This window comes from Gymnogyps californianus, chromosome 18 (assembly GCF_018139145.2).
Source record: "Gymnogyps californianus isolate 813 chromosome 18, ASM1813914v2, whole genome shotgun sequence".
In the NCBI taxonomy this organism is placed as follows: domain Eukaryota; kingdom Metazoa; phylum Chordata; class Aves; order Accipitriformes; family Cathartidae; genus Gymnogyps; species Gymnogyps californianus.
In genome coordinates, this window is record NC_059488.1 from 2,031,019 (window position 1) to 2,055,880 (window position 24,862).

Below are 24,862 nucleotides of genomic sequence, written 5' to 3' on the forward strand. Positions count from 1 at the left end.
AGCTTCGAAGGGCGTTTCTGAAGATGCTGGGAAGGTGCTGGCCTGAGCCTCCTCAGGAGCCGAGGAGGCTGAGGGGACCTGGAACAGCCGGGGATCCTTGTTCTGTGCCGTGAATACGGTGCTGCGTTTCAGTAAGCAATTTTTTTCATGTTCATATTAAACTCGAGAAAGATCTAGGCTGGGAGGGACCTTTGTAGGTCTCTAATCCAATTGTCCACTAAAAACTGAGCCACCTTCAAAGCTACAGGGGGTGCTCTGGGTGTTCCCCAGCTGAGCTTTGAAGATCTCCAGGAATGGAGATGCCACCATGTGCCAGGGCTGTGCCTCTCCCGTGGGGGAGAATTTTCTCCTTGTGTCCAGTGGGCCTTCCCCTTGTTGCATCTTGTGCCTGTTACCTCCTGGTCTTCACTGCACACCTCTGAGAAGAGCCATCATACGCCTCGCAGACCCATCCAGCCTGCAGACCCGGGGTTGCTGGAGAGGCAGGCCCCTGGTTAGAGCAAATATATTTGGGCAAACTCAAATATATTTATAAAGGCTGGAAGTTCCAGATCTCCCAAAGTGTTCAGGCACCAAGGGCAAGAGTCAAAGCAGCATTTTTGTCTCCTCAGATACTTTTTTTTTTTTTTTTTTTTTTTTTTTGGGTGGAGTATAGGCACTTAAACAGATGAGAACAGCCCTTGAATACTCTATGATTCTGGTCAGTATCTTTGAAGTATCTTGAAGTATCTGCCAGGCATGTGGCCGAGCTCTTCAAGGCCATAGAGGGACTTTGGCAGTGAAGCAGGCTTGCTGCTGGTATTGTAGTTGGTGGAAATAACGCTGGTGCTAACAGGCATAGTGGTCTTTGACTTGAGGACATACTGGCCACAGTGGCTGTTCAGTAAACAGGAGACCCGTGTCCTTGGGCCTGCCTTCAGCTGGAGGGGGATGCAACCCACCGCACACAAGACAACATGACCATACGATGTTGGGAACAGGAGCAACCTTTATCCTGCGTGAAGCAAGGCAGCCAAGAATTGCATCCTCAAACAGCCAGACCGGGAGGGCAACAAGGAGCAGGGAGAGGAGGGCTGAGCCTTACACCGCGGCGCAGTGAATCTCCTAACCTCTGTCTTGGGCTCTCCTCGACAGAAAGGTGTGCACGTGGCCGTGTGTGTGCAGACAGCGCTGGCCTGGCCACGCATGGGCTGCACCGGTGACCAGGGCACTCACAACCAGGCTCTCCCGAGTTGTGCATGTTGGACATGAACTGCGGTGTGAACACTTGTTTGTGTTGGGGCTGCGTATGGGGAACATCTGGCGCTACTGTCCCAAGGGCTACAAGCCTTCAGGAGACCTGACAAACGCTGTAAGATCTCTGTGCTCATCCAAAATTTCCAGGTGGGGGAAAAAAAGACGTGTCCAGAAAAACCTGCCAAGCTGTGTGCTGCAGCTGGAAGTGCTGTTGGGTACCGACGTCGCTCCCGGGCAGCATCACAGAGGTTTCCCAGGCGACTGCATCGCGCTGCATCTCCTCCCTCCCACGCCCAAAACTGAGAGCTGCCGCATTGCCATGGCAGCCCCGAAGGAAAATAAGCTCTTCCCTCCCAATCCCTACTATATCCCTGGGTAAGTTCTAAAGTTTGTCCAAAATGTCTGTTCATTTCCAATGCAAATAGCTCCGGTTGGGATCACGTAGTACTTATGATTCATGATATTTTGGGTTTTTTTTTTTTAAAGACTATTAAATATTCCATGTAACAGTGCTCCGAAGGAGACAGGGCTCCAGGATAAGAAACACCACCTTATAACAGGGTATAATTAAAGACCATGCCATAGCGCATTGAGGGTAAAGTGAAAATTGTTCTTTTTTCCCCCCCATTTTTTTTTTCTCATTTGTTTTAAGCTGCCAAATGTTACCAGGGCTGCTGTGCAGGGTTTGGCTTCCAAACTGTCATAACTTTTGCATCAAGGATGTTTGAAGATCTCCTTTGAATAAATATTTGCATAGACTTGGTACGTTCTTGTCAAATTGGTTGGAGCACAGTCCTGCTGCCAGATCCGAGCTCTTTGAAGAAGTCAGTGACTGGATGCTGGTGATCTAGTTGATACGTAGTTAGATCTTTTTTCAGAGCTTTTTGCAATATTCTCCTCTAAAGGCTTGGAAAGAAGAAACCAAGCTGTCATGGGTAAGAGGTAATGAGTTATTGGTTAAAAGGTAAGACAAATGGCAGAATAAGTGGATGGGCTTCGCGGTGAAGTGGAGAAGTTGTGCGTGGGGTCCCCTGGTGACCTGTGCTGGGAGACGTGGTCCATGACATGTATAATGGGCTGGGAAGGGCTGGACGGCCACTGAGGGAAAACAAAGCTTCTGTTGGTACAAAATCACTCGGATTAGTCCAGCCTGAGGCTGACTCCGAAGGGCGTCAGGATGACCTCCCAGGGCGGAGGGGCTGGTGACACACCAGGCTGCAAACCTTGGCGCAGAGAAAACGGGCCGTGTCCCGCCCGGCTGCAGGCAGAGCCCAGGTCCGGGCAGGAGGCAGGCAGATCCGAAGCTGCAGATAAAGGGTGGAGCATGTTTCCTTCCTTAGCGATGCTCCGGTGGTGACGATCACATCAATCCTTCCCATTAGAGCAGCGTGCAGGATTTTTCCATTACTGATCTCCGTATCTTCCAAACTTAGATAAGCTCTAGGGCTGGGGGGTTTTAACCCATTTTTGCCTTGCTGCCGTTGTCTGAACGATGTGATGTGTTACTCCATGCGTGCTGTCACCCTGTCAAAGCTGTGTGCTGACAGTGGCTTAGGAAAGATGAGTAACAGCGAGGAGGGAGCTGTGGCTGGGCTTGCACCTCTAAAAGCCTCAAAGCTTTCCCTTGCTGGCTCCTGCCTGCAGACAGCTCCCCCAGAAGCAGCTTCAAGCCCTAATACCGACACAGCAGCTGGGGCTGCTCCTCTCTGGGCTGCTGCTTCGGCCACTGAAGGCAGGCGGAGGAGGAACCAAATTCTGCTACTGCGTTCTGCAATGCCGTGCAGGCTCGTAGTGTCACCCCAAGCCCCAGAGGAACCCCCGTGGGTGGTTGAGGGTGCTGCTTTGCATCTGCTTTGGGTGGCTGAGCGCAAGGAGGAGCTGCCTGAAGGGCATCGCTGGAGCCCAGGCTCTGCTGCTGGCAGACGGTGCAGCCTGCGCTGGAGTGCTGGCAGGAGGAGGAGGAAGATGCCGCGTTGCAACATCTCACCAGTTGTCCCATGTGCTGTACCTGGCCGTGCTGGTGAACCTCCAAACACAACGAGGGCGTCAAAATAGGCTGCTGTCACTCAGGTTGGGCAATGGTCACAGCCAGGGCTTTGAAAATGCTACCACAGTGCTCAAGAGCATTGGGAAGCCAAACCCAACGTGTGGGATGGTTTGGGAAGGACTTGGTGCACAAAGGGGTAAATCCATGAATCCTGGACACCGGGCACAGCCCTACCCGCCCCGTCCTGGCTCTGCAGAGCTGGGAAGGGTGTGGAGGTGAGCGAGGACGGGCCCAGGGCCAAGGCTTTTCCCTGGCGATCAGGAAGGCTGAGCAGGTTTAGGTGACGCAGTCTGGGGAGTGGCGATCGAAGAGATATGGCTGAGTAAGAGAAAAGTGAAATGGGGCTCAGCCTTGGGAAAGCAGGTTACTCACTGCTCACCAACGAGGCTGGAGATCAGCGGCTGCAGCGCTTCGGCGTGAACTACAGAAACAGGGGATCCCGCTGGTTTCTTAATCAAAATACCAAGCAGGAGAAGGACAAACAGCCCTGCTGAGACCGGTCTCTTCCCCAAGCGCCACAGCTTTTATCAGCAGCACTTGTAATTCACTCTGCAGCAGATCCCTTCTCCATAAACCCAGACTGACTCGCCCGAGCTCCTTGGATTACCTCGCTTTTAATTGCTTATGAATTGAATCCTTTCTCAGCCCTAGCATTATTTTGTTCATAATCAAAATCCCTCCGGCCATCCTGTAATTACTCTGGCTATGTCATTTGTGCTCTTGCTCAGCTTTATCGTCTTGGTGTAGCTTCCCCATGTTGCAAGACTTATTGAAAATCAATGGGGACGAGCCACCGAGCTCCTCCGGCAGCTGCTGGTGAGAGATCCTGCATGCAACGTGGGAAAACTTGCCAAATGTAAATGCACGGCTCTGCTCGCTGTTGTTTAAAGTATTTGGAAGGGAAAGTACTTACTCATCATCTTATGATCCTCATGCATCATCCAGCTTTATCCCCAGATACACAGTGGGCTCATTGATTGAATATTTCTGTCTGTACATTACAACTGGCAGCTCTACCTTCCTTCTTCAGTGGTGGAATAACATCACCATTAGGAAATTTGATACTGGGAATAGCTGAAGTTTCTGATCCGTACTGGTGGACTTGGGATCGGAGCCAGAGCTCCAGCACCTGTCCTACCCTGAGCCACCAAGAAGTCAAACTGCCCGTCCCAGGCCACGGGGAGCGGAGAAGCACTGTGTCGCTATGCACCCCACGTAAACATCCCGAAAAAATCAAGCGATGTTTGTTGCTGGGGCTGAGCAACCGCCCGCCCGTGCCTCTCCCACGCAATGCAGTGCCTGGGTGGGTTTGTACGAGGGTACGGAGCGGAGAGGTTTGGCAGGTACAAGCAAGCAATTTTTCTGATTTTTGAGTTTCAATATTGAACAAGGGGCACTGGGAAATTCCCAGTAACTCACTGTTTTAGAACAGAGAGAGGGATTGCAAAATTTAAAACTGAGGCATGTTTAACTGGAAATAATATTTTAACTGGGGGGCTGTCGACATCGGTGCTGTCAAAGCACCCGCAGCCCACGCTGTGCTCCCGCTCTAAGTTTTCCCACCCACAGGTGCTGCTTCGGCCACGCTCCCTGACCTCGTCCCCTGTTCCTCCGTGAACCGAAGCACAAGCCTGTGCCTATACACGCCTGTAAATGCATGAGCCAGTTTTCATGCTGACATGTAAAAACATGCATGTGCAAACACACACACACCCCCCACCTGGCTTCATGCGTAACCACATGCACCTTCTCGGTGCTCCCCTCGCGCTGCTACTCCAGCGGCATAAATGCATTCACGCTCGCAGGCACGTCCCTGTACGATCACCTTCCCCGGGCTCATGGACTCCAAGCCCCTTGTGCTCCTGGCCGTGGCCTTTCCAGCGTACAAAAGCTCTAAAGCAGGTTATCCCACCGGTGGACGCCTTCCAGTGCCATCTCAGTGACTGCTCTTTTTTGGTTTCCTCCTCAGCTACGAGGGCTTCGTCCCTCAGTACAACTATCAGTTTGGAGAAACCTTTGGCAGAACCACGTACCGCCTGCTGACGGATCCCGGTGTTGCGAAGAGCCCTCGCCCCTTGCTGGCACCGCTGCACAAGCAGAAGTTTGTCGAGGACTTCAGCGGGACGAAGCATGGTGTCCAGGGTTATCTCCCTGGGCGTCCAGGTGAGCAGACCCCGGGTCTCGTCCCTTCACCAGAACAGACTCTGCTAACGAGCACAGGGTCAAGCACGAGCAGCGGGGTCTGTGCCCATCCTCAGGAGGCTCCTGGGGTGAAATGGGATGTTTTCCATGGAGCAATCATAGCTCTGGTGTAGGAGCACGGACACCCGGAGAGCAGCACCGGTGTGGAGTTGGAGCACTCAGCCTCAGCTGATGAGCACAGGGCTTCTCATGTTGGTGTCTGGTGGAGTGGAGAGGAGAATTTTAGCTCCCAGGTTATCTTCAGGTAGATGAAGATAAATGATTTTATGGCATATTATGAACTCACTCCCCAATTTCTCCATATTCCTGTTGTGGTTTAACCCCAGCCGGCAGCTAAGCCCCACACAGCCGCTCACTCCCCCCCGGTTGGGATGGGGGAGAGAATCAGAAGAGTCGAAGTGAGAAAACTCGTGGGTTGAGATAAAGACAGTTTAATAGGTAAAGCAAAAGCCGCGCACACAAGCAAAGCAAAACAAGGAATTCATTCCCCACTTCCCATGGGCAGGCAGGTGTTCAGCCATCTCCAGGACAGCAGGGCTCCATCACGCGTAATGGTGACTTGGGAAGACAAACGCCATCACTCCCAACGTCCCCCCCTTCCTTCTTCTTCCCCCAGCTTTTTCTATGCTGAGCATGACGTCCTATGGTATGGAACATCCCTTTGGTGGTTGGGGTCAGCTGTCCCGGCTGTGTCCCCTCCCAGCTTCTGGTGCGTCCCCAGCCTCCTCGCTGGTGGGGTGGGGTGAGGAGCAGAAAAGGCCTTGACTCTGCGTAAGCCCTGCTCAGCAATAACAAAAACATCCCTGTGTTATCAACACTGTTTCCAGCACAAATCCAGAACATAGCCCCATACCAGCTACTATGAAGAAAATTAACTCTATCCCAGCTAAACCCAGCACCGTTCCACAGGCTAAAATCCGTCTCTCTGGGAAAGGTCGGCTCTGCCACCTCCGACCCTTTCCTGGCTGACCCGCCTGGTGCAGAGCTCGTTGTGCTCAGAGCTCTTACTCGCAGCTTGTGGTTCATTTTGCATCTTGCTGCTCCTACCTCAGCTCAGCAGAAGGGCTCGCGTGCCCTTCCTTCCCTTCCCTTCCCACCTTCCCCACTTCTGCGAACGGGCCCCATCTCCTCCATCGGACACTGAGACGTGCTCAGGTAGATTCCCAACACTGGGAATTTGCAGGAATCTCCTACCAAGTCCCAGCCCTTCTGGGCAAAGTGCCTGGTCCCTGTTGAGCAGACCCAAATCAGGCCACAGCAGCAGCCGCACCGTGATCCCAATCAGCCCCTCTCGGGGACGTGCCATCCTTTGGAGACTCGTGTGCCACATACCATATCACGTGTCTAAGCCGTAGCTGTTGCGGACGCCCTGTTCAGTGGGAACGAGTCCTCTCCCAGCTGAACACAGGGGTTATGTGCTCGGGCGGGATCTGGATCTTCATTTCCCTGGGGGTAGCCACACCAAAGTGATCCTTTCCCATTTCTCGTTGGGAATTCGTGCCACGTAGCTTCTTGCAAACTTTTGGCTTTTCTGTTCATCCTAGCCCTGTTTTCCAGGATCCAGGTCTCCACTACGCAGGTGGTGTTTACAGGCTTTGTTCCTGGACATTTAAATTTGCATTTCCTTGGACTAGAATGTAGTTTGGATGGACCCAACCAACCAGTTGACCTAGTTGCGCTCTCTCATTATCCGTCCTCATTCTTGTTCTCTCCTCACCAACCTTTATGTCATCTGCCAACATTTGCAGCTGGGAGCTCGTGTTTGCTGCTCGTTGGTGAAATGCTGAAGAACGTGACCACAGGGAGCGCACCTTGCCGTGCTGATAACTCTTTATCGACAGCTCCTGCTGTTGAGCTGTCAGTGAGCGATCCCTTAAACCCTTCACTGCAAACTTCATTAGTAGTGCCTGGCATCCTTCCGGGTATTTTACACGATGGAGATCAAAGAGCTCACGGCAGCGTTGGATCTGTGTGGTTGCTGTTAGCAAACTCGGTCTGAAGACTTTTTCTCAAGGTCTGTTTTTGATAAAGCCTTGTTGATGGACATCAAGTATTTTGCTGGTTTCTATCAGTTGAATCCCATGTTGTTTTCTTGCTGGAAGTGAGATCAGGCTCTGTTGGTTGGGGATATCAACCAGGGTTATGCTGGATCTCCAGGGGTGGCCGTGTTGGCATGGAGGGGGCTATGGCACAGGCCGAGCGTGCAGGCACCCGCTCCTCAGGAACCTGGACTGAAAACGTGGATATTTATTCAAATCAGATGCACAGTGCTCTCCTGGCTTTTAATTTAGTGCCTTACTGTGCAACCTTTCTGAATCAATAAGTTTGCAAAACCCAGAGTCATAAAAAGAGCTCATATGGATTTCTCAAGTACAAAACAATTTCATTTTTCCTTTTCCTTTGGTTTGTGGGATAAAGAGAATAGATGCAATATTTTCATTAATAATGAAGGAACTACTAAGACAAACCTGCTTTAAAATTTGCACACTGGATTGAAAGATCACTTTCATAAAGGATTTGTTTTTATTTTGTTGCTAGCCTGGACAACACTTGATAATTCAGTTACATAGAGTATAGATACTTTACAAAGTTATATACAGTATGTATGCTTTATAACACAATTATAAGCAGACTACAAACCTAAATGCCCATCAGAAGTTTTATACTCTTGCAGAAAGGGACAAATTTTGCTCTGTGCTGTTTGAGCCGGGACAGGTAGTTATTCCCCCAGGCTCTCTGCAGATGAAGCCTTCGCTGGAAGACGCTGTCTCGTCCGTGGGGCTTTGCGCTGCGACACAGATGTCCACCAAACATGAGGAGGTCGGGAGAAGGCAGTAATGACAAGAGGGCTGAAAAAAAATGACCTACGAGAACAAAAATGGAAGGAATTTGGTTTGTTTAAAAAAGACAAGACTGACGTAGTAACAGTTTTCCAATAAGGAAAAGGTTGTTGCGGGGCGTAAGAGCGATCATCCTCCGTAACCACCAAGGAGGGAGAAACTGGCTTCGCTCCCGGCACAGAGCACGAGGAAGGACCTGGGCTGGAGGTGTCGTACAGGGCCAGGGCAGCCTGGGGAGCCACATCACGGGATATTTTTAAGGGAAAGTCAGACAAAAGTTGCCAAGCTCAGCTGTCCCTGCGGAGCCTCAAGCCGCAGGGCTCTGTCCCTAGTTCACAGTGGAGATATTTAGCATACGCTGGACGTAAGATAATTTTTTTTTCCAGCCAGCGTTACAGTAGACCCTTTCCTCGATAAGAAGCAATGATGCCAGTGCAGGAATTCCTCAGGCGGGTCTGTGTTTGGGGTGTGCTGACACAGCTGTGTGGAAAAAGGACATGTTCCCCCCCCCCCCGCTTACTTCTTTATAGCTTAGCTGATGATATTTTACAGTTTAGGTGTCACTTAGAATAAGTTTTAAGTTATTGAACTTCTGTTTGTGCAGTTTTTCTGTGCAGGCTGGTTTATGGATGGGGCTGATGGCACTCGCAGGATACATTCACAGCCCGTGGGATGCTGTTGACCTCCAGGCTCCTTTCCTTCGCGACAGAGGGGCGTGTGGGCGCCGAGCTCCAGCGCGATGGGAAGCCCTCGTCCTTGTTCGGCCACTCCTTTCGCTTAACTCCGTGTCTGTCCCGCAGGGTACTTTCCCTATGAGAAAGCTGGGGCCGCAACAAGCTTTCCTGAACCAGTCCTTGGGCCAAAACCTCCCCCGCCGGGGCCAGGGCTGGCAGAGGAAGAGCTGATGACGATGCACATGGACCCCGTGCCCCAGCACCACCCTGGCGAGTACGTCCCGAGGACGCGACTGCCATGTGGGTACCCACGGAGGATTTCACGCCATCCTGCCTCGGAGGGGCGAGAGTGGCAATTGCCCAAGCTACCCCCGGCTTGTGGGCAGGGAAAAAGGTGCGGACCTGGCCAGCTCGGCGGTGCCTTGGCAGGAAGCAAACCGGTAAGTGGTTTTGGGTGGAAAAGACACGTGGTAAGGGATGCTGCTGCAGAGGGATGGGGTTTGGGGTCTGGTGCGCATGGAAGGGCTCTCCTTGGTCCAGGAGTCTGAAGAGGGAATTTCATATGGACGTGGATGGCAAAGACAGAAAGTTTAGAGCGTCGTGTAGAGAAATATCAAATACACGAGCGTTTCTAGCAGTAGCAAATCCACCACATCTTCAGGAAATTGTTGTAAACATTAATTATTCTTCCTAATCAAAAATCTTCTCTTTTGATTGAGTTTTAGCTTCAAATCCCAGTCATTTGATCTTGTGTTATGCTGTGCTACACAGCCAGGCTTGTGTTTCCTTCAGGTGAACTGGGAGCCCTGCCGCTGCCCTCCTCCTCCCAAAAAGAGAGTGCTCCTGGCATCTTTGGTTACGTGCTGGGTTTCTGACCCCTGGACTGCTCCCACTGCTCACCTGAATTTCCCACCATCGTTATCCCTCGTTGAAACACAAGCATTGGGATTTGCCTGTGGAGCTGGGTGCTGCTTTGCCCGGCACCACCGGTATCACTCGGGACCAACGTGTTTGAGCCCCTTATTTCTTCCGGAGCCAGAGACAGCGTTTGTCACGTCACAGCCAGCCGGGGCTCTGCAAATCCCCTGAAAGCAGAGATTAGAGATTTGACTTATCGAATCAAAAGCTGGCTTGGATATAAATCCCAAGAAGGGGCATTCCTGCTCCTTGCTCTGAGAAACAGGTTTACAGAGGCGCTCAGCGCCCAAAGCTCCCCTTGTTCTCCCTGGGGATTTTGCAAAACCTCTGCATACAGGGAGCTTGCCTTGTAATTTGACTTTACCAGAAATTCTTGGAGTAGCTCTTAGTGTAAAGCTGGGAAGAAATGGAAATGGCAGTTGCTGTTCACAGGTTCTGGCAGTGATTTAAGCAATGGAGCCAAAGGAAGAAGCGGGTTTTACTGGTGTTTATTTTATTTCTGCTTTTATTTTGAGCCTGTAAAAACTGAAGGTGTGACACTGCCAGGAGTGGCTGAAACCGCGGATGTGGAGCAAGATAATCGGTTACCAAAACTGGATGTACCAAATGCAATCCAACAGAAAGTCATTCCAGGTAAAAGAGAGGGAGGTTACGTGCAGCATGAGTCCACCTCAGAAGAAATCATGTCACCCGTCTCTCCCTGGGGAAACCTCAGAGACATTGGCCAGTCGCTCCGGCTCGTTTGAACACTTTGGGATGGAAAATCCCCCTGCTCCTCTCCATGCAAGGGTGTTTCTTTGGGATGCTGCCACCCCCGTGGATCTCACGCTGAGGGACACGTGCCCATGGGCAGGTGGAAGGGATGCAGGAGCCACCTCAGTTCCCCACAGCTGCAGGGCCAGGCTAGAAAATGCTCCAGAAAGCAAGGAGAGATGGGTCACGGGCTCTGCACCAACTCCAGCAGCTCGATGAGTATCTGTTACCGTTGAGGTAGTTATTTCTCTCCTAGAAATACGATGCTTTTCTGAATTGTCAAATCAACAAACAGTGGTGTATTGCACCATCATAAATCTATGAAACTCTGCCTTACAAGGAGTTATACTCTGTAACTTCTCCACTTGCTCTGAAAGAGCGTTCCTCTGCAAGCAGGAGAATTACGAAGGGCGATGCCCTGAACTCCCCCCTAAAGGGTACGACACCAGCGGGAGGGATACTTCGCTCTGCAGCGGACCACAGCAAATACAGGGATTGCGTATCAAAGTATTTCGGTTTCAAAACGAAAGAGCATCGATGTTTTAGGATGCAAAAGACAAATTTCTCTCTCGCCAAAGCATTCCTTTAGCAAGAGGGAGTTCTGGCTGCTTTTAGGTTGTACCTCTCTCCGTTTTATGTAGTTTTAGACTTTATATAGTTTCTGTCTTATAATTGGTGAAAATTTGTTGGATGGGCAGGGCAAATGAGGAAGAAAGGTTGGACACCCGGTTGTTAGCCCCTGAATGTGTATTAAACTGGGAGAGAACATGACAGAGCTGTTGGTGTAAAGAAAAGACTACAAGAAAATGAAATGTTTCTTCCGTACCTCATGGAGACCAACAAAGATCAGTTCAGCCCATTGAGTTTTCCTTGGGAATTGTAAAAAAGACTCTTTCAGAAAAGATACTTCACATGTAAGAGTTAATTTTACAATTTAAATGGATAAATTTTGCCTTCCTAGGAAGGTTTTATATTTATCCCAGCCTCTTCCGCTTCCAGACTGGTTGATCCTTATATGATATGTATGTTCTCAAGCAGAAAATGTTCTCTCTTGTCTTCATCCGAAGGGTACGCTGGATTCATTCCCCGCCTCACCTGGATTAATGGCGTGAACTACGTCCAGGGTGTGAAGGAAGCAATGAACGAATTTGGCCGACATCAGGTAGATTATATGCACAAATCTTATTTCAACAATATAATGTTGGTGTTGATTCATCTGCACCACCAAAAGTGGTTTCATTTACAGTAGTAGTATTAGAACTGGGGTTATAAGTACAAGCAAACTAAAATGCTATTAGGTAACATGTTGAAAAAAATCATGAGCAATTAAATTCTGTAACTTGTTTCCTTGGGACATTAAGGGAGGATAACTGAGTTCATAAAAGGATTAAGCAAATCTATTGAGGGTTGGGTCAAGGGTGGCTATTCAAAATGTTGCTCTGAGTGCAGAAACACAGGATGCTACTATCTGTGTTTCCCTTACGCAATATATCTTGTCTACCTGGATGGCAGTGCTGGATGGCTTCCTGGGCTGCTTGGATGGATATTTCTCCCTTTTAATTGGTTGTAAGGCTTTTTCCTTTACTAACATAATTTGTCTTAAAGGGATCTAGATCTTCGTTCTCCTCCTTTTGGGAAGGATGCAGAAATATCTGTACTGAAAAACTATTTTGTCCCCTTGCTGTAAGATCTCCCATGTAATGTCATATAATCCTCCCACACGGGAAAATGAGATCCCTCCCACAGTAGTTAATAGTTTGCATTCAAAGCTACATGTTTCTTCCTGCTGCCAGGATGGAGTGAGAACCCTGGGATGCAGCCGTCTTGCTGGTCCAGCGCCGGTGAGGGCTGATAGCTCAGTGACACAGCTCGTTTAAAGCAGGTTACAACATTTCCAGCCCTTTCTGGTCACCGGGATTCACTGCAGTGCCTTTGTCCCAGAGCGTATGGGTCTGATGTAGAAAAAAGTCCAAGATTGAGGATCCCCAGCTCAGGGAAACCGAGCTGGGAAGAAATGACTCAGCAGGGAGAGCAGCAGGGCTGACAGTGCTCATGGCAGCCTCATGCTTTGGCTGAAATGTATCTCCCTGTGCTGGCTTCCTTATCTTTTCCTTCTGCCGTTAATAGGAATTGAAATGAAGCAAACAGAACAAAAAAACAGGCATTATCAAAACTAAATGTGCTGTTTGCAAAGCCTTTCTGCCCCTGATTTCTTAAGAAACGTCTGCCATGTAGTAAATCAGCGAGGGAGGTGTTTCTTCATGGCAGGATTCAGCAGAATCCAGGCTCGCAGAGGTTAGCTGCAGCACATCAGGCGCTGAAGGAATAGAAGCATGCTAAAAAAAAAAAAATCATTCTAAGATGGCTTCTGACTTCAAGCCACTAATCTTCTGCCCTAAATCTCTGTTGCCCTAGGTTACATACCGGGATGTGCCATGGATCATTGCTTACTGTCTGCATCAGGCAAAATAATGCAATCCTCTCGCTTCAGCGCTGCGCTTGAGGAATTGCAGCAATCGCTCCATCATCAGTCACAAAATGATTCCATGGCCCCACGGTTTGCTCGGCTCCATGAACCCTGTCCCTTCTCCACTGTGCAGGGTGCACGCCGAGGAGGGCGGCACAGCTTTAGTGACACCTTTAGGGGTTTTGCCGCTGCAGAGACGTGTCGAGCTGCAATATCCATCCTCCAGCACAGCCCCTTACCTGGGCCTGACCTCGGAGGGCAGGGACAGTTCCAGGAGGTGATTTTACGCTCTCCCTGCAGTTCACGCTCCCTAAGCCTTCCTGTTCCTCCTAGCTTGGGAATTACTGGCTAATCACCATCAGTGGGACTCGTGGAAAACCAAAACCAGTTGAAGGGGTCAAACCAAAACACAGATGTGCAGAGTCATAGCACAGGAGCAGACAAGGCACGTATCCAGCTCCAGCAGATACTGCCGGCTCACGGTGTATCATACGTATGAGCACAAGGTGTTTGGGACTTGCAGATGATGCCCAAAGGTGATGAACGCGGTCCAGTCTGCAGAGATCCTGCAGACTACACCTAGGGCAGGAGCTGCTCTGTGCACCTGGGGGTACGAGCGAGCAGAGGCAGCGCTGCCGAGGGCTGCTGCCAAGCCCTGTCAGGAGAAAAACTTCGAAAGTGGAAAAAGGGAAGATGCAATTGTAGCTCCTAATTAGAAGAAAACAGAACTGGAAAGAGAATTGCTGTACGTTGGCTTAAATATTTTCTCTAATATGAAGTCAAAGCACATGATTTGGGTAACGACAATGTGGTTTAAAATGAACTGTACTGTGTTGTTGGGGTTTTTTTTTGTTTGTTTTCCAGTTTTTGCAGAGAAACCCAGCTTGCAGCTTTGGCAAGAGATTTCCCCAAACATACTGGCCTAACAACAGAATTTACACCAGTGCTGGACTCATACCTTCCTACACAGGCTTTGTACCAGGTAAGTTCATCAGCTGAGTGAAAATGAAAGTCACTAATACTAATTACTATCATTAAGTAGTGCTGTTATTAGCTGTAGGGTCTTAGTAGTGAACAATTACTAAAATGTTCCACATGGGTAGTAGATTTTTTTTTTTCCAGTCTGTGCCAAGGTGCTGGAGCTGTGCCATCCCCTGCCTTTCTGCAGGAGAGCCCATCGTCCTCGCTGCCAGCCTGGACTTTGTGCGGAACGTTCCTCTGGTTTCCAGCCACCAAGCCCCTGCTAAAGCAGAGGCAGCTCAGTAACACCCCACCCGTTACACGGGTGCATTACAATTTCTTCGTCAGGAAAGTGATTCTGTTCTCAAAAGCTTGAAGTCTGATGAAAAGCAAAAGGTAGATGATAAAAAGGGGTTGAGAAAGCACACAAAAAGCAGTGAAAAGGTATTAGCCGTCAAGAGAGGTGGTGGCTACCCCGTACTGTCTGCCTGATCCTTGTCAGTTATTGGTGCTGCCTAAAAGGAGAGGTCTGAAGGGAGTAATTTTGTGTATGTACGTTAAGGGGAAGGTCTGCCCATGCACCTGAAAGCATTAAGGTATCATCAGGCTAAAATTTCAACACATCAGCAACTAATATTGCTATCTTTGGCCACAGCAAAGTCAAGAGCCCACAGCTCAGTAATGTGGGATGGGAAATCATGGAGATAAGCTAGAAAGAACCAAACTCATAGCTTGTACTTAATGCAACGCAGAGGATGAAAATGGTAGAAGACACAAAATGTGGTAGAAATGAAAGCAAAGAGTGGGAAAACAACTATCCTGGCAGGGCTGGACTGTAGCTGATATCAAGGTTGAGCCCAGAGAGGAGAATGTTGAGGCAGTGAACATGGCTCTAGCAAGACTTTATCAGGGGCATGGGAAAGCCATGCAGAAAAAGCAAAGTTTAACACACGGCCAGTCATCAGGAGCTTGAGGGATGGTCTAAGGGAAAGGATGGAAGCATCTTACACACTGCTGGAGAGCCTTCTGATCAAAGATGAAGAGAAATATGTTTGTTTTGGCCTCTGTCACCACACTGCTGCTCCGGGGGCGATGGCAAGCGCAGCAGCTGCTGTCCCCCGCGCATTACACTCAAGCTGTCCCCTTCCTTCATGCAGCAGCTCTGGGGCGTCTCATGGCAAAGCCCTGACTGTTCCGGGTACCCGTTTAATCCGTGCTGGATTGCTCGGGGAGGGCTGCGGTCACACTCCACAAAGCTGCAGCCTGCAAGCTAAAGCCCCCTGGAGAAAAGCTGTTATGAACCTAAGGGTAAACTGGACTTCGGTGTTAATGCTTACTCATGTGTTTTGTCCTCTCTCCACAAGGCTGCAGAAAGCAGGGGGAGAGCAGCCGGAGCTCTTCAGGGGAGGGCGACTAACGTAGCTCTGCCCAAAAGGGTGCTGGGGGGACAACGCCGTCCTGCCCTCGGTAACTGGCAGGCCAGGGAACACGCCAGCTTCAGCGTAATGAAAAGGAGGAAGCAAAAACCCACCCTAAAATCAAGGACAAAAATCAACTGCTTAAAGCGTTACTTCACGCTTTAACAATCTGTTGCCATCTTTTCACCTACAGAAGTATTCTCCTGCGTAGGTCTGAAACCGGCCACCTGTTTCTGTAGACAGACAGATTTCCACTGTCCCAAGAGCCACCGCAGTCAGTGCAATCTTAACTACTCCAACCAGCTCGACTCTGGAAGGAGACACTTATTTTTAAGACAGAACAACTTAACACAAAATCAATTACAATTAAGAACCCCGAACAGAATTTCTTCAGCAGGAAAGCAGCTTGCGGTCTCCTGTCCAGCTATTCAGAGCGACAGGTTTGTCACTTCAGGTAACACTGAACATACAAACTGTTTCCACAGTAAAAATGTGCTTTGCTAATACAGGGTTTTCATGAGACAAACCAGTGTAATTTTGATCAGGTCTTCAGCTCGCTTCAAAAGCAGAGGCTGCAGTAACCCCCATTGATTTCGTTTTAAAACCTCTACGTACCGATTTTAAAAAAAGCGACTCCAGCAAGGCCGCATACACGGGAGCTCTCGTGTCACTTGCCCTCAGCAGCAGGCGCAGCATGGCTTGTCACAGCTGTCCCCAACGCTCTTGTGACAGGCCACGGCTACCTGCTGGGCTTACACTGCCCAGCGGATCAGCCAGGGTGAGGCCAGCTCATCTTCTGCCAGGAGCACCCGCCTGTGTCAGAGAGGCAACCTGCCTGCACCATTTTGTTGCCTGGGCTAGCTACAGCTTACAGACGCTTACGTTTGAACCTACACTTCCATTACGGTCAGGAGAGCTGCGCAGCTCTCGCCAAGAGTGAAGCCTGTAACAGGAGTCCACACGCAGGTACCTAAATTTAGACGCAGCTTGGAGCCGAATTCCGTCCTCCATGGGAAGCGTATCCCCCTCCGCCAGTACCCTTGATTATAAAGGAACACCAGACAATTTCTCCAATTCCCACACCACCAGGAGGACCGCCACCACACCCAGGGACACGAGCAACAGGCGTCCACCTCGTTAGAAGGCAGGGAGAGAAGCGTAGATGCCATGGGCAAGGTGGCAGGGCTCACGCCAAGTCCATTATTTTTCTTTTCCAGACGTCCGACACACCTACGCGCTCACTTTTGGGAACAGCACCCGAAAGGCTTACGAAAAGGAACAAAGGAGACGAGCTTGTGCACTGTGAAAAATGCTTTAATGGTGCCTGTACAGCATTTGAAGTGACTTTGAGACAGGAAGAGGAACACAACACAGACAGAGAAGTTTTGAATGAAAGAGTTCATACAGCTTTAAACAAAATTTACAGGTGTTCATCTGCATAGCTTTTACTCTGCCTCTTCCTCAGCCTCCTCCTCAAACTCCCCCTCCTCCTCAGCTGTAGCATCCTGGTACTGCTGATACTCAGACACCAGGTCGTTCATGTTGCTCTCAGCCTCTGTGAACTCCATCTCGTCCATGCCCTCGCCAGTGTACCAGTGCAGGAAAGCCTTTCGGCGGAACATGGCAGTGAACTGCTCAGAAATGCGTTTGAACAGCTCCTGGATGGCTGTGCTGTTACCAATGAAGGTGGCAGACATTTTCAGGCCACGAGGTGGAATGTCACAGACCGCTGTTTTAACGTTATTAGGAATCCATTCAACAAAATAGCTGCTATTTTTGTTCTGAACGTTCAGCATTTGCTCATCGACCTCTTTCATTGACATACGGCCTCTGAAAACAGCAGCCACGGTCAGATAGCGGCCGTGACGTGGGTCACACGCAGCCATCATATTCTTTGCATCGAACATCTGCTGCGTTAGCTCTGGCACAGTTAAAGCACGGTACTGCTGGCTCCCACGGCTCGTGAGCGGGGCAAAACCAGGCATGAAAAAGTGCAAACGGGGAAAGGGAACCATGTTCACTGCCAGCTTCCGCAGGTCAGCATTAAGCTGGCCTGGGAACCGCAGGCAGGTGGTAACACCGCTCATGGTTGCCGACACTAAATGGTTCAGATCACCGTATGTCGGAGTAGTTAACTTCAGTGTTCTGAAGCATATGTCGTAGAGGGCTTCGTTATCAATACAGTATGTTTCATCTGTGTTCTCCACAAGCTGGTGCACCGAGAGTGTGGCATTGTAGGGCTCTACTACAGTATCTGATACTTTAGGGGAGGGTACAACACTGAAAGTATTCATAATTCGGTCTGGGTACTCTTCACGAATTTTGCTGATGAGGAGGGTACCCATGCCAGAGCCTGTACCACCACCGAGGGAGTGAGTAAGCTGAAAGCCCTGGAGACAATCACAGCTTTCTGCCTCCTTTCTTACAACATCTAACACGGAATCAACTAATTCAGCACCTTCCGTATAATGGCCCTTTGCCCAGTTGTTTCCTGCTCCGCTCTGACCTGGAAGAAAGCCATTTTCATATTAGATTACGGTCACTGCTTCCTGCTTATTGCTTGCAAGCAAAGCTTAGGAGCATCAGGCTACAGACAAACCCCACAAAAGCTTCCATTTTATCGAGCATAAAGCTGCAGTTTCACACAAGCACCTCTAAAATGGCTCGGTAAATACACGGAAAACATGCATTATCAATGCTACAGCAGCCATTTAATTTCTCCTGACAGTATGGAGGAGGTAACGAGAATCGGAAGAGCAACGACCTCTTGCGCCTTCTCGGACCTGCTCTCCCAGCAGCTGCCATCACGCACCATCCGCAGATCCCCGGTATTTCATGCCCATCACGAAGCGCCAGGATTAACCCCCCTCCCGGGGCCGCGCTCGCCTCAGGAGCATGTGCGGCGGCGAAGCCCGCAGTGCAGCGTCCCTGCCCTGCCCACCCCACCCCGAGCCGGTTACACGACAGGTCCCTCCCCCGCTCCCGGCGCACTCACCGAACACGAAGTTGTCTGGCCTGAATATCTGGCCGAAGGGCCCGGAGCGCACCGAGTCCATGGTGCCGGGCTCCAGGTCCACCAGCACGGCGCGGGGCACGTACTTGCCACCTGCAAAACAGGGAGAAGCCGTGACTGCGGCGCCGGGGGCGGCCCGGGGCGGGGGCGGGCGGTGCGCCGGGCCCTACCTGTGGCCTCGTTGTAGTAGACGTTAATGCGCTCCAGCTGCAGGTCGCTGTCTCCATGGTAGGTACCGGTTGGGTCGATGCCATGTTCGTCGCTGATCACCTCCCAAAACTGCCGGAGAAAATCGCGTCAGGGGCGGCTGGGCCGGGCGCGCCCTCCTCCTTCCTCCTCCCACCTCCCCCCCCCCGCCGCCCCCTGCCCACCGCCCGGACCTTGGCTCCGATCTGGTTTCCGCACTGCCCGGCCTGCAGGTGCACGATCTCCCTCATGATGGCGGCGGCACAGCTCACTCTCACCCTACGCCACTCTTCCCCCAACCGACTCTGACTGCGTGAGGCAACCGCCAAGCTTTATATAGCAGCGGAATGCGCGCGCAGCCTTCTTTTCCCCTCCCAGGCGGCCGTCCACAGCAGCTATTGGCTACTCATAACGAGGGTCTACAAATGAGGAAACCTGGTTGGCCGAGACGCTGTCATTCAAATCATTGGCTCCTATTTGCTCCGCCCGCCTGTCTGTTGATTTTACTGTTAGGCAACCGGGGCCCACGAATGCCCGCCCTACTCGCTCAGGACACTCCCGATTGGCTTAATTGAATGATTGATGTCGCGCATGATTGGCTGCCGGCCTCAGCGATGAGCTAACGTCATTTGATTGGATGAAAACAAAGTGTCCTAGTAACCGTCGCAATGACTCCGCAGCAGGCCCTGGGCGGTGGCTCGCGCAGCCGCCTATTCCCGAAGCCGGGTGCGCACTTTGCGCAGCGTAGGCGGCAGCTCCTCCTTACTGCGGGAGAGGGGGAGGGCGGTTTCCGGGGAAACCTGGCCGGGCCGTTTCCCCCGCGGGTCCCGAGCACCCCCCTGCCGCTGGCCTCCGCTCCTCCGGGAGGGCCTCCCTCGCCCGTCCCCGCCGCCACCCCCTTCCCTTCCCCCGCCCTCCGCTGGCCCCGGGGCGCTGCAGCGGCACCGTGGGGGCAGGGAGCCCGTCTGCGCAGGCGCGGGCTGCGGCGCCTTTCTAGCACTTTCTGGCGCGCAGCCGCCTGAGGCAGCGGGGCCGGGCGGCCGTTGTTATGGCAACCGCGCTGCGCGCCGGGCGGCGGGAAGGGGCTAGGGCAGGGCACGGCCTGCGGCAGGAGCGAGGGGCGGCCGGCCCGCTCTCTGCTTCGGGGAGCCTGCGTGGGCTCTGGGGGGGGGGCTGGCGGCCGTTTAGCGGCAGCTTCTTTGCAGAAAGACCCTGTGCTGCGAGGGGAGTGCTCATGTGAGGTGGCGTCGGCCTGGGAGGGAGCCTGTGTGAGGTGGTGTCCTCTCACGGGCCTCGAGGTGGGCGGCTGGCTCACCGAGTCTTTCCTAGGGTGAGCAGAGCAGCGCTACGCTAGGTGACACCTCTGTTCATCTTGCAGCCCTGTTGTGAGGCAGCCAAGCATCCCAAGCTGGGTAGATGTCTCCCTCGCTTACCTTTTCTCTGTCTTTTATTCTGCCATACTGTTCCCTTCTACCATCCAACTTTGTTAGCACATTCTTGCATAGGCAGTTCATCTATTGGTCACAGCTTCTACTGAGCATACTTTGATTGTTGTTTTAGCAGAGTCTTTTTATGATTATATGTAGTCATTAGGATGCCAGCAAGGTCTACAAGTCCTACCGTCTCTTCTTGTTTCATACTGTAGCTCAAACTTGAAAGAGGCTCCTAATTGAGTTTTCCAAAGCTAGCTAGTCTCAAACTGCTGCCTTGATGTGGGAGTGCACTGAGGCAAAAGCAGCAGGTGACCTCAATTCTTTCTGCACAAACAGAGCACATCAGGCCAATGCTCTGTGTCATTCGGGCATTCATACAAGACAGAGATACATTATGGCTTGTATATATATCATGATCTATGCTCGGATAACCATAATCCAACTGCTTCTGTGACAGGGTCAGGTGAGAAGGTGGGCAGGAAAAGAATAGCACTGTGAAGGCTTTTGCTGGGGATCGAATAGCCTCTGGTAGTTGGCTTAATACAAAGGTTATGGTGATTGATATTTCTGGCCTGTAAACAACATATTCCCCCAGAGGTGCTGGAAGGAGCCCAGGAGCACTTGAAGGAGCCCCAGAGCATCAGGAGTGACCTGAGAGGATCCTGGGCAGCTCCAGGAGGCCCTGGGAAAGACCTTTATCAGCCCCAGAGGTGCCCAGACACGACTAGGAAGGCACACATACAGCTCATCCTCCACATTTGAAGCCAGAATGCAGGAGGTTTATGCAGTTTACTTCGAGATAGCTGAGTAATGCAAAGGCATTAGGGTCCAGATTTATCCCACCTAATTATAGACGTCGATTTGAATAGCTAACTCTGGGCTGCGTTCACACCAGAGTCAGTGGAAAAGGATGGCTCGGCCCACTCCAGCTCTGAATAGCCCTCTGACAACAGCTTTCTGTTCTCTGTAAAAGTGTTTGAGGTGACCAAATCCAAAATCTCAGTATCATTTAAGTATCAAAGGCAGCCGGGATGAATCCGGATCAGACTTGCTCAAGATTTCATACAAGGCTGTAATAATCAGTAAAGACAGCTTTTCCTCCAGGATGTGATGCCATCTCTTCAGAGGAACATTAAAAATGAATACTGTCTTCTTTCTGATTAAAAAGAGAGACTGTAGAATGTCTTGCCTGTGTTCTGCTGTCTAGGAAAGTACATTCAGCATAAATTCTCATCAAGGCGTACTCAGAACAGCGTTAGCAAGCTTCTGCAGTCATGAAGCCCTAGAAAACCATCCCTAAAATGGAGCAGGGGGAGCCACTGCCGGGCTAGTAGGAGGTTTGCCGGTACAAGTGCTGCTGTATTTAATGCAGATACAGTTGTTTTTTTTTCAGCCAGGGCCAGAAAGCGAAGGACTGTGCATCAGTGACAAGGATCTGTTTCCTTACTTTGTTAGAAATCATGAGCCTTTGTAGCCGGTGCTTCTCACAGCTTGTGCTTCAGCCCGCGCTGCCTTTAATGTTTGGGAAGCTGTTCTGTAATGTATAGAGTGAGAAATGGTTGCCACCCCCAGTGTTCCCAGTGGCAGAAAAAAGTGGAAATATGCTGCACAGTTAAGACTTCCAATATCTATCTCCAAAATGCTAGCAGGATCACACCCGGCAGAGCAGGGGATAATACCCTATGGGGTAGCTAAACTTTGCTCCTGTGACTGAGCCTCCAGAGGTTTCCCTGGGAGATTCAGCCACCTGAAGATCTATGGGTTAGGAGGCATTTCAAATTACTCATGCAACATTTATTTTTGCTAATTCTAGCCCAGTCAGCTAGTACTTCTGTTCTTAGCTACGTGCAGATCCACAGGAAATGACAATTCTATTTTAAATATTTTTGCATTTTCTAAATTAAAGTAAAATGCCAGTACTTTTAAGCTCTCTGTGAGGAGGAACACCGCAAAGCTGCCAGGAATCTCCATGGAGAGCCGCTGGAGCTGCCGACTATCTTAGCCCTGTGACTTCTAATGCTGTGGCAGCCCAGCAACCTAATTAGTGCGTACCAGAAGGTGAGCTGGCAAGTAACAAGGCAGGTTTCTGCCAGAACCTTGTCTCACATGAAGCATTCCTTCAAAGGCAAACCTCTGGATGCAACACTGACAATTGGGCAAGTTCTGGGAGAAAAAAAATTGCACATTTCATGGTCCGGCCTGAGCAAAATGCTTAAGTGCGTTTCTCATTGTCGTTGGTTTAGTGGACAGCCTGCACAGAGACGCTGCTGCGGATTCCCAGGGCAGGGGAGCGGGGGGCAGTTGGAAAGCCATTGGGATAGCAGAGAAGAGAACAGCTCGACCAAGGTGGGGAGGTACGTGGCTCCCACATCATGTTTTCCATGAAGACTTCTGTTTTTTTCTGGTATTTGATATCTTTGAAAGCTCTCCTCAAACCCTGCTGCAAGTGGCAAGCAAGGAGGTTTCACCTCATTTGGGTCCTTCTACATTTCCCATCTGTAAGTTTGCTGTTTCAATTAATGGCTGTAACAGGGATAGTAGAAAACATGAGGGACCAGTATTACGAGGCCAAAGTCCCTGGGTATAATCCAAAGACAGACATGGTAGTGAAGTTAAAATTAAGCTGGAAATTGCATTTCTGTTTTGTTGAACTATATGTTAGTTATTTTTTAACTTTTTATTGTAATTGGTTTGTTTTTTTTTAAAACTATCTGTACTGCTTTTGGAATGGAAATAGATTTTACTGTGAATACAATTGGTTTGAGCAGAGTGGGGAAATACTTTCTTTAACTTTTGAGTATTGCACTCCCCTTTTACTGAACCAGTGTTCTTTGTGTGCTATGGGGTATATAGAGACGATCCCTCCCCTTGGCAGGCAGGCAGACAACGGCTATAATTCTTCTCTTGATGCTTAACCAGCAAGATAGCAGTCTGTGTCTCTGAAATAGCATCCTAGTCTAAACTGAGCCTAGTACCTGGGGCTGGGATGATGTTGGGGCTGGCAGGAGCCCAAACAGAAATCACAGAACTAATTCTGTTTATATAGGTAAAAATCTGAAGCCCTGAGTTCAAGAGAGGGACACTGCAGAACGAGTGTGGGTGGAGGCCTGCCTCCAGAACTGAAAAGCTTTTGGTGTTGGGGTCGTTCCAGGTTTATGGTAACACTGAAGTATGATGTGGGTATGTGCAGACTTTTTGTCACTCTAGTCTTTCTGATTGTTACTTCTAAGCATAAACAATACTTTGTTTTCTAGAAATTATTGCTCCTGAGAGACTGAAGTTACTGCAGGTGAGGGGCTGCTTCCAGAGACTGGTGAGTGAGATGTGCCGTTGTGGGATTCCTGCTTGAGAGAAAGAAGAACAGCTGAATGGGATCAAGCCACAGGTCCATCCAGGCTAGTATCTTGTCTCTAATGATCAGCAACAGTTGCCAAAGAACAGGGCAAACATATATGGATGTGGCAGGTGGTTCAGGCAATTCTTTAGCCACAAGCAAGTAACTTTTTGTTTAATAGCCCCAATGGATTATTGTGAATTTATCTAATCACCTTTTGCAGCCATGTAGACTTTTGGCATAAACAACCTCCTGTCATGATGAGTCACGGTTTAACCACAAGCTCTGTGGAAGAAGAGCTCCTTCCATTTGGTTTGATGATTTCCACTGAGCTCCTCAGTTCAGAAGGCGGCCGTGAGCCTGTCACTTCAAAGCTTGCACTCAAGAGAGTCTTAAACATTGTCAGTGATTACCATGAAACAGAAGGTAATGCTAAACCAGCTTTTACTTGATGTAAGGTTCAGCATTAATTGGCAGTTTACATCTCCTTCATGTTTGAAACCAGTGAACTTTGAACACTGTTCCCGTGAAGTTTCCGTCATTCGGTTCCACAGCTCCATTGCTGTACATTGTCCAGCAATAAGCCCTATAGGTATCGCCTTCTTTCCCTTGGGAGATCTGTTTCTCCAGAGAATTTCCACCAAGAAGTGGTGACTAATTCGATCATGAGGTGCGCATATGGTGACACCTCCTGCTGTGAACAAAAATAAGCTTTCCTTCACACAGAAGTTGATTTTATCATTCCTCTGTCTCTCTCAAACCTCCTGTTCTTTATTCCCAGTGCAGTCCTCTACCTATTAGGGATTATTCTTTCTCCTCCTTGTTTCCAAAAAAGCCTTCATCCATACTCCATGCTGGTGCCCATCTCCCTGCATAGAGGCCTTCTTCCACTAATGCCATGGCTTCTTAAATCACTGATTAGAGCTGCTTTCACATCCCACACATAGAGAGTTTCCATACTGCAGTGTGTCTTTCATCTGTGTCCACATCAGGAGTCTCCTTGACAAGTTTCCAGACACGCCTGCTTGCTAATTTATTTGATTTGTGGTGGGACCAGCTACTAGCTGTGTTGGAGATTTCCTAAGGCTTAAGGTGCTGTTCTGCCAGCCTCCCTCTTGTGACTAATCCCTGTCATTACACACTCAGGGGAGCAACAGTTTACGTTCTCTGTTTGGCTGACTTGAACAGGGGATCTAAAAGCACCCTACTGCAAGAAGGCTCTGAATATCTCATATCGAGGGCATGGTGGAAACCAGGTCAAAGACATCTCTTCTGCCTGGTCTCCACTGTGTACAAGTACACAGTGATGTTTGCACTTGCACAACATCAAAACGCTTTGACTTGCCTGGGTTTGATGGCGTTATGAAAGGACTTTTATATT

At 50.1% G+C, this 24,862-nt stretch overlaps 2 protein-coding genes across 6 annotated transcripts; one reads left to right on the forward strand and one right to left on the reverse strand.

The window, feature by feature from the left end:
- Positions 1-1,555: 1,555 nt before the first annotated feature.
- Positions 1,556-16,821, forward strand: FAM166A (family with sequence similarity 166 member A). Its single transcript, XM_050907671.1, has 7 exons — positions 1,556-1,611; positions 5,253-5,446; positions 9,126-9,439; positions 10,433-10,550; positions 11,738-11,832; positions 14,002-14,119; positions 16,733-16,821. The coding sequence occupies exons 1-7, from the start codon at positions 1,556-1,558 to the stop codon at positions 16,819-16,821; spliced, it is 984 nt and encodes a 327-aa protein (XP_050763628.1).
- TUBB4B (tubulin beta 4B class IVb) lies at positions 16,809-19,002 on the reverse strand. Of its 5 annotated transcripts, XM_050907670.1 has the most exons (5): positions 18,909-19,002; positions 18,699-18,807; positions 18,511-18,621; positions 17,930-18,021; positions 16,809-17,323 (listed from the first exon to the last, which is right to left on the reverse strand). In XM_050907670.1, exons 1-5 carry the CDS (start codon positions 18,963-18,965, stop codon positions 16,961-16,963), a joined length of 732 nt encoding a protein of 243 aa, XP_050763627.1. In that variant the 5' UTR covers positions 18,966-19,002; the 3' UTR covers positions 16,809-16,960. The 5 variants fall into 5 exon arrangements, with proteins under 5 accessions (XP_050763627.1, XP_050763623.1, XP_050763624.1 ...); XM_050907666.1 differs by having other exon boundaries at positions 16,809-18,021; XM_050907667.1 differs by having other exon boundaries at positions 16,809-18,021; positions 18,511-18,626; positions 18,695-18,807.
- Positions 19,003-24,862: the final 5,860 nt, after the last annotated feature.

Bases quoted from the DNA above. Each gene is read 5' to 3' on its own strand.
- FAM166A (XM_050907671.1), top strand. From the start codon at position 1,556: ATGGCAGCCCCGAAGGAAAATAAGCTCTTCCCTCCCAATCCCTACTAT. The intron at 10,551-11,737 runs GTAAAAGAGAGG...CTTCATCCGAAG, and splicing joins CCAACAGAAAGTCATTCCAG to GGTACGCTGGATTCATTCCC. The intron at 14,120-16,732 runs GTAAGTTCATCA...TTTCTTTTCCAG, and splicing joins CTACACAGGCTTTGTACCAG to ACGTCCGACACACCTACGCG.
- TUBB4B (XM_050907667.1), bottom strand. From the start codon at position 18,965: ATGAGGGAGATCGTGCACCTGCAGGCCGGGCAGTGCGGAAACCAGATC. The intron at 18,627-18,694 runs GGCCCGGCGCAC...TTCTCCCTGTTT, and splicing joins TACAACGAGGCCACAGGTAG to TGCAGGTGGCAAGTACGTGC. The intron at 18,022-18,510 runs GTGAGTGCGCCG...GCTTTCTTCCAG, and splicing joins GCCAGACAACTTCGTGTTCG to GTCAGAGCGGAGCAGGAAAC.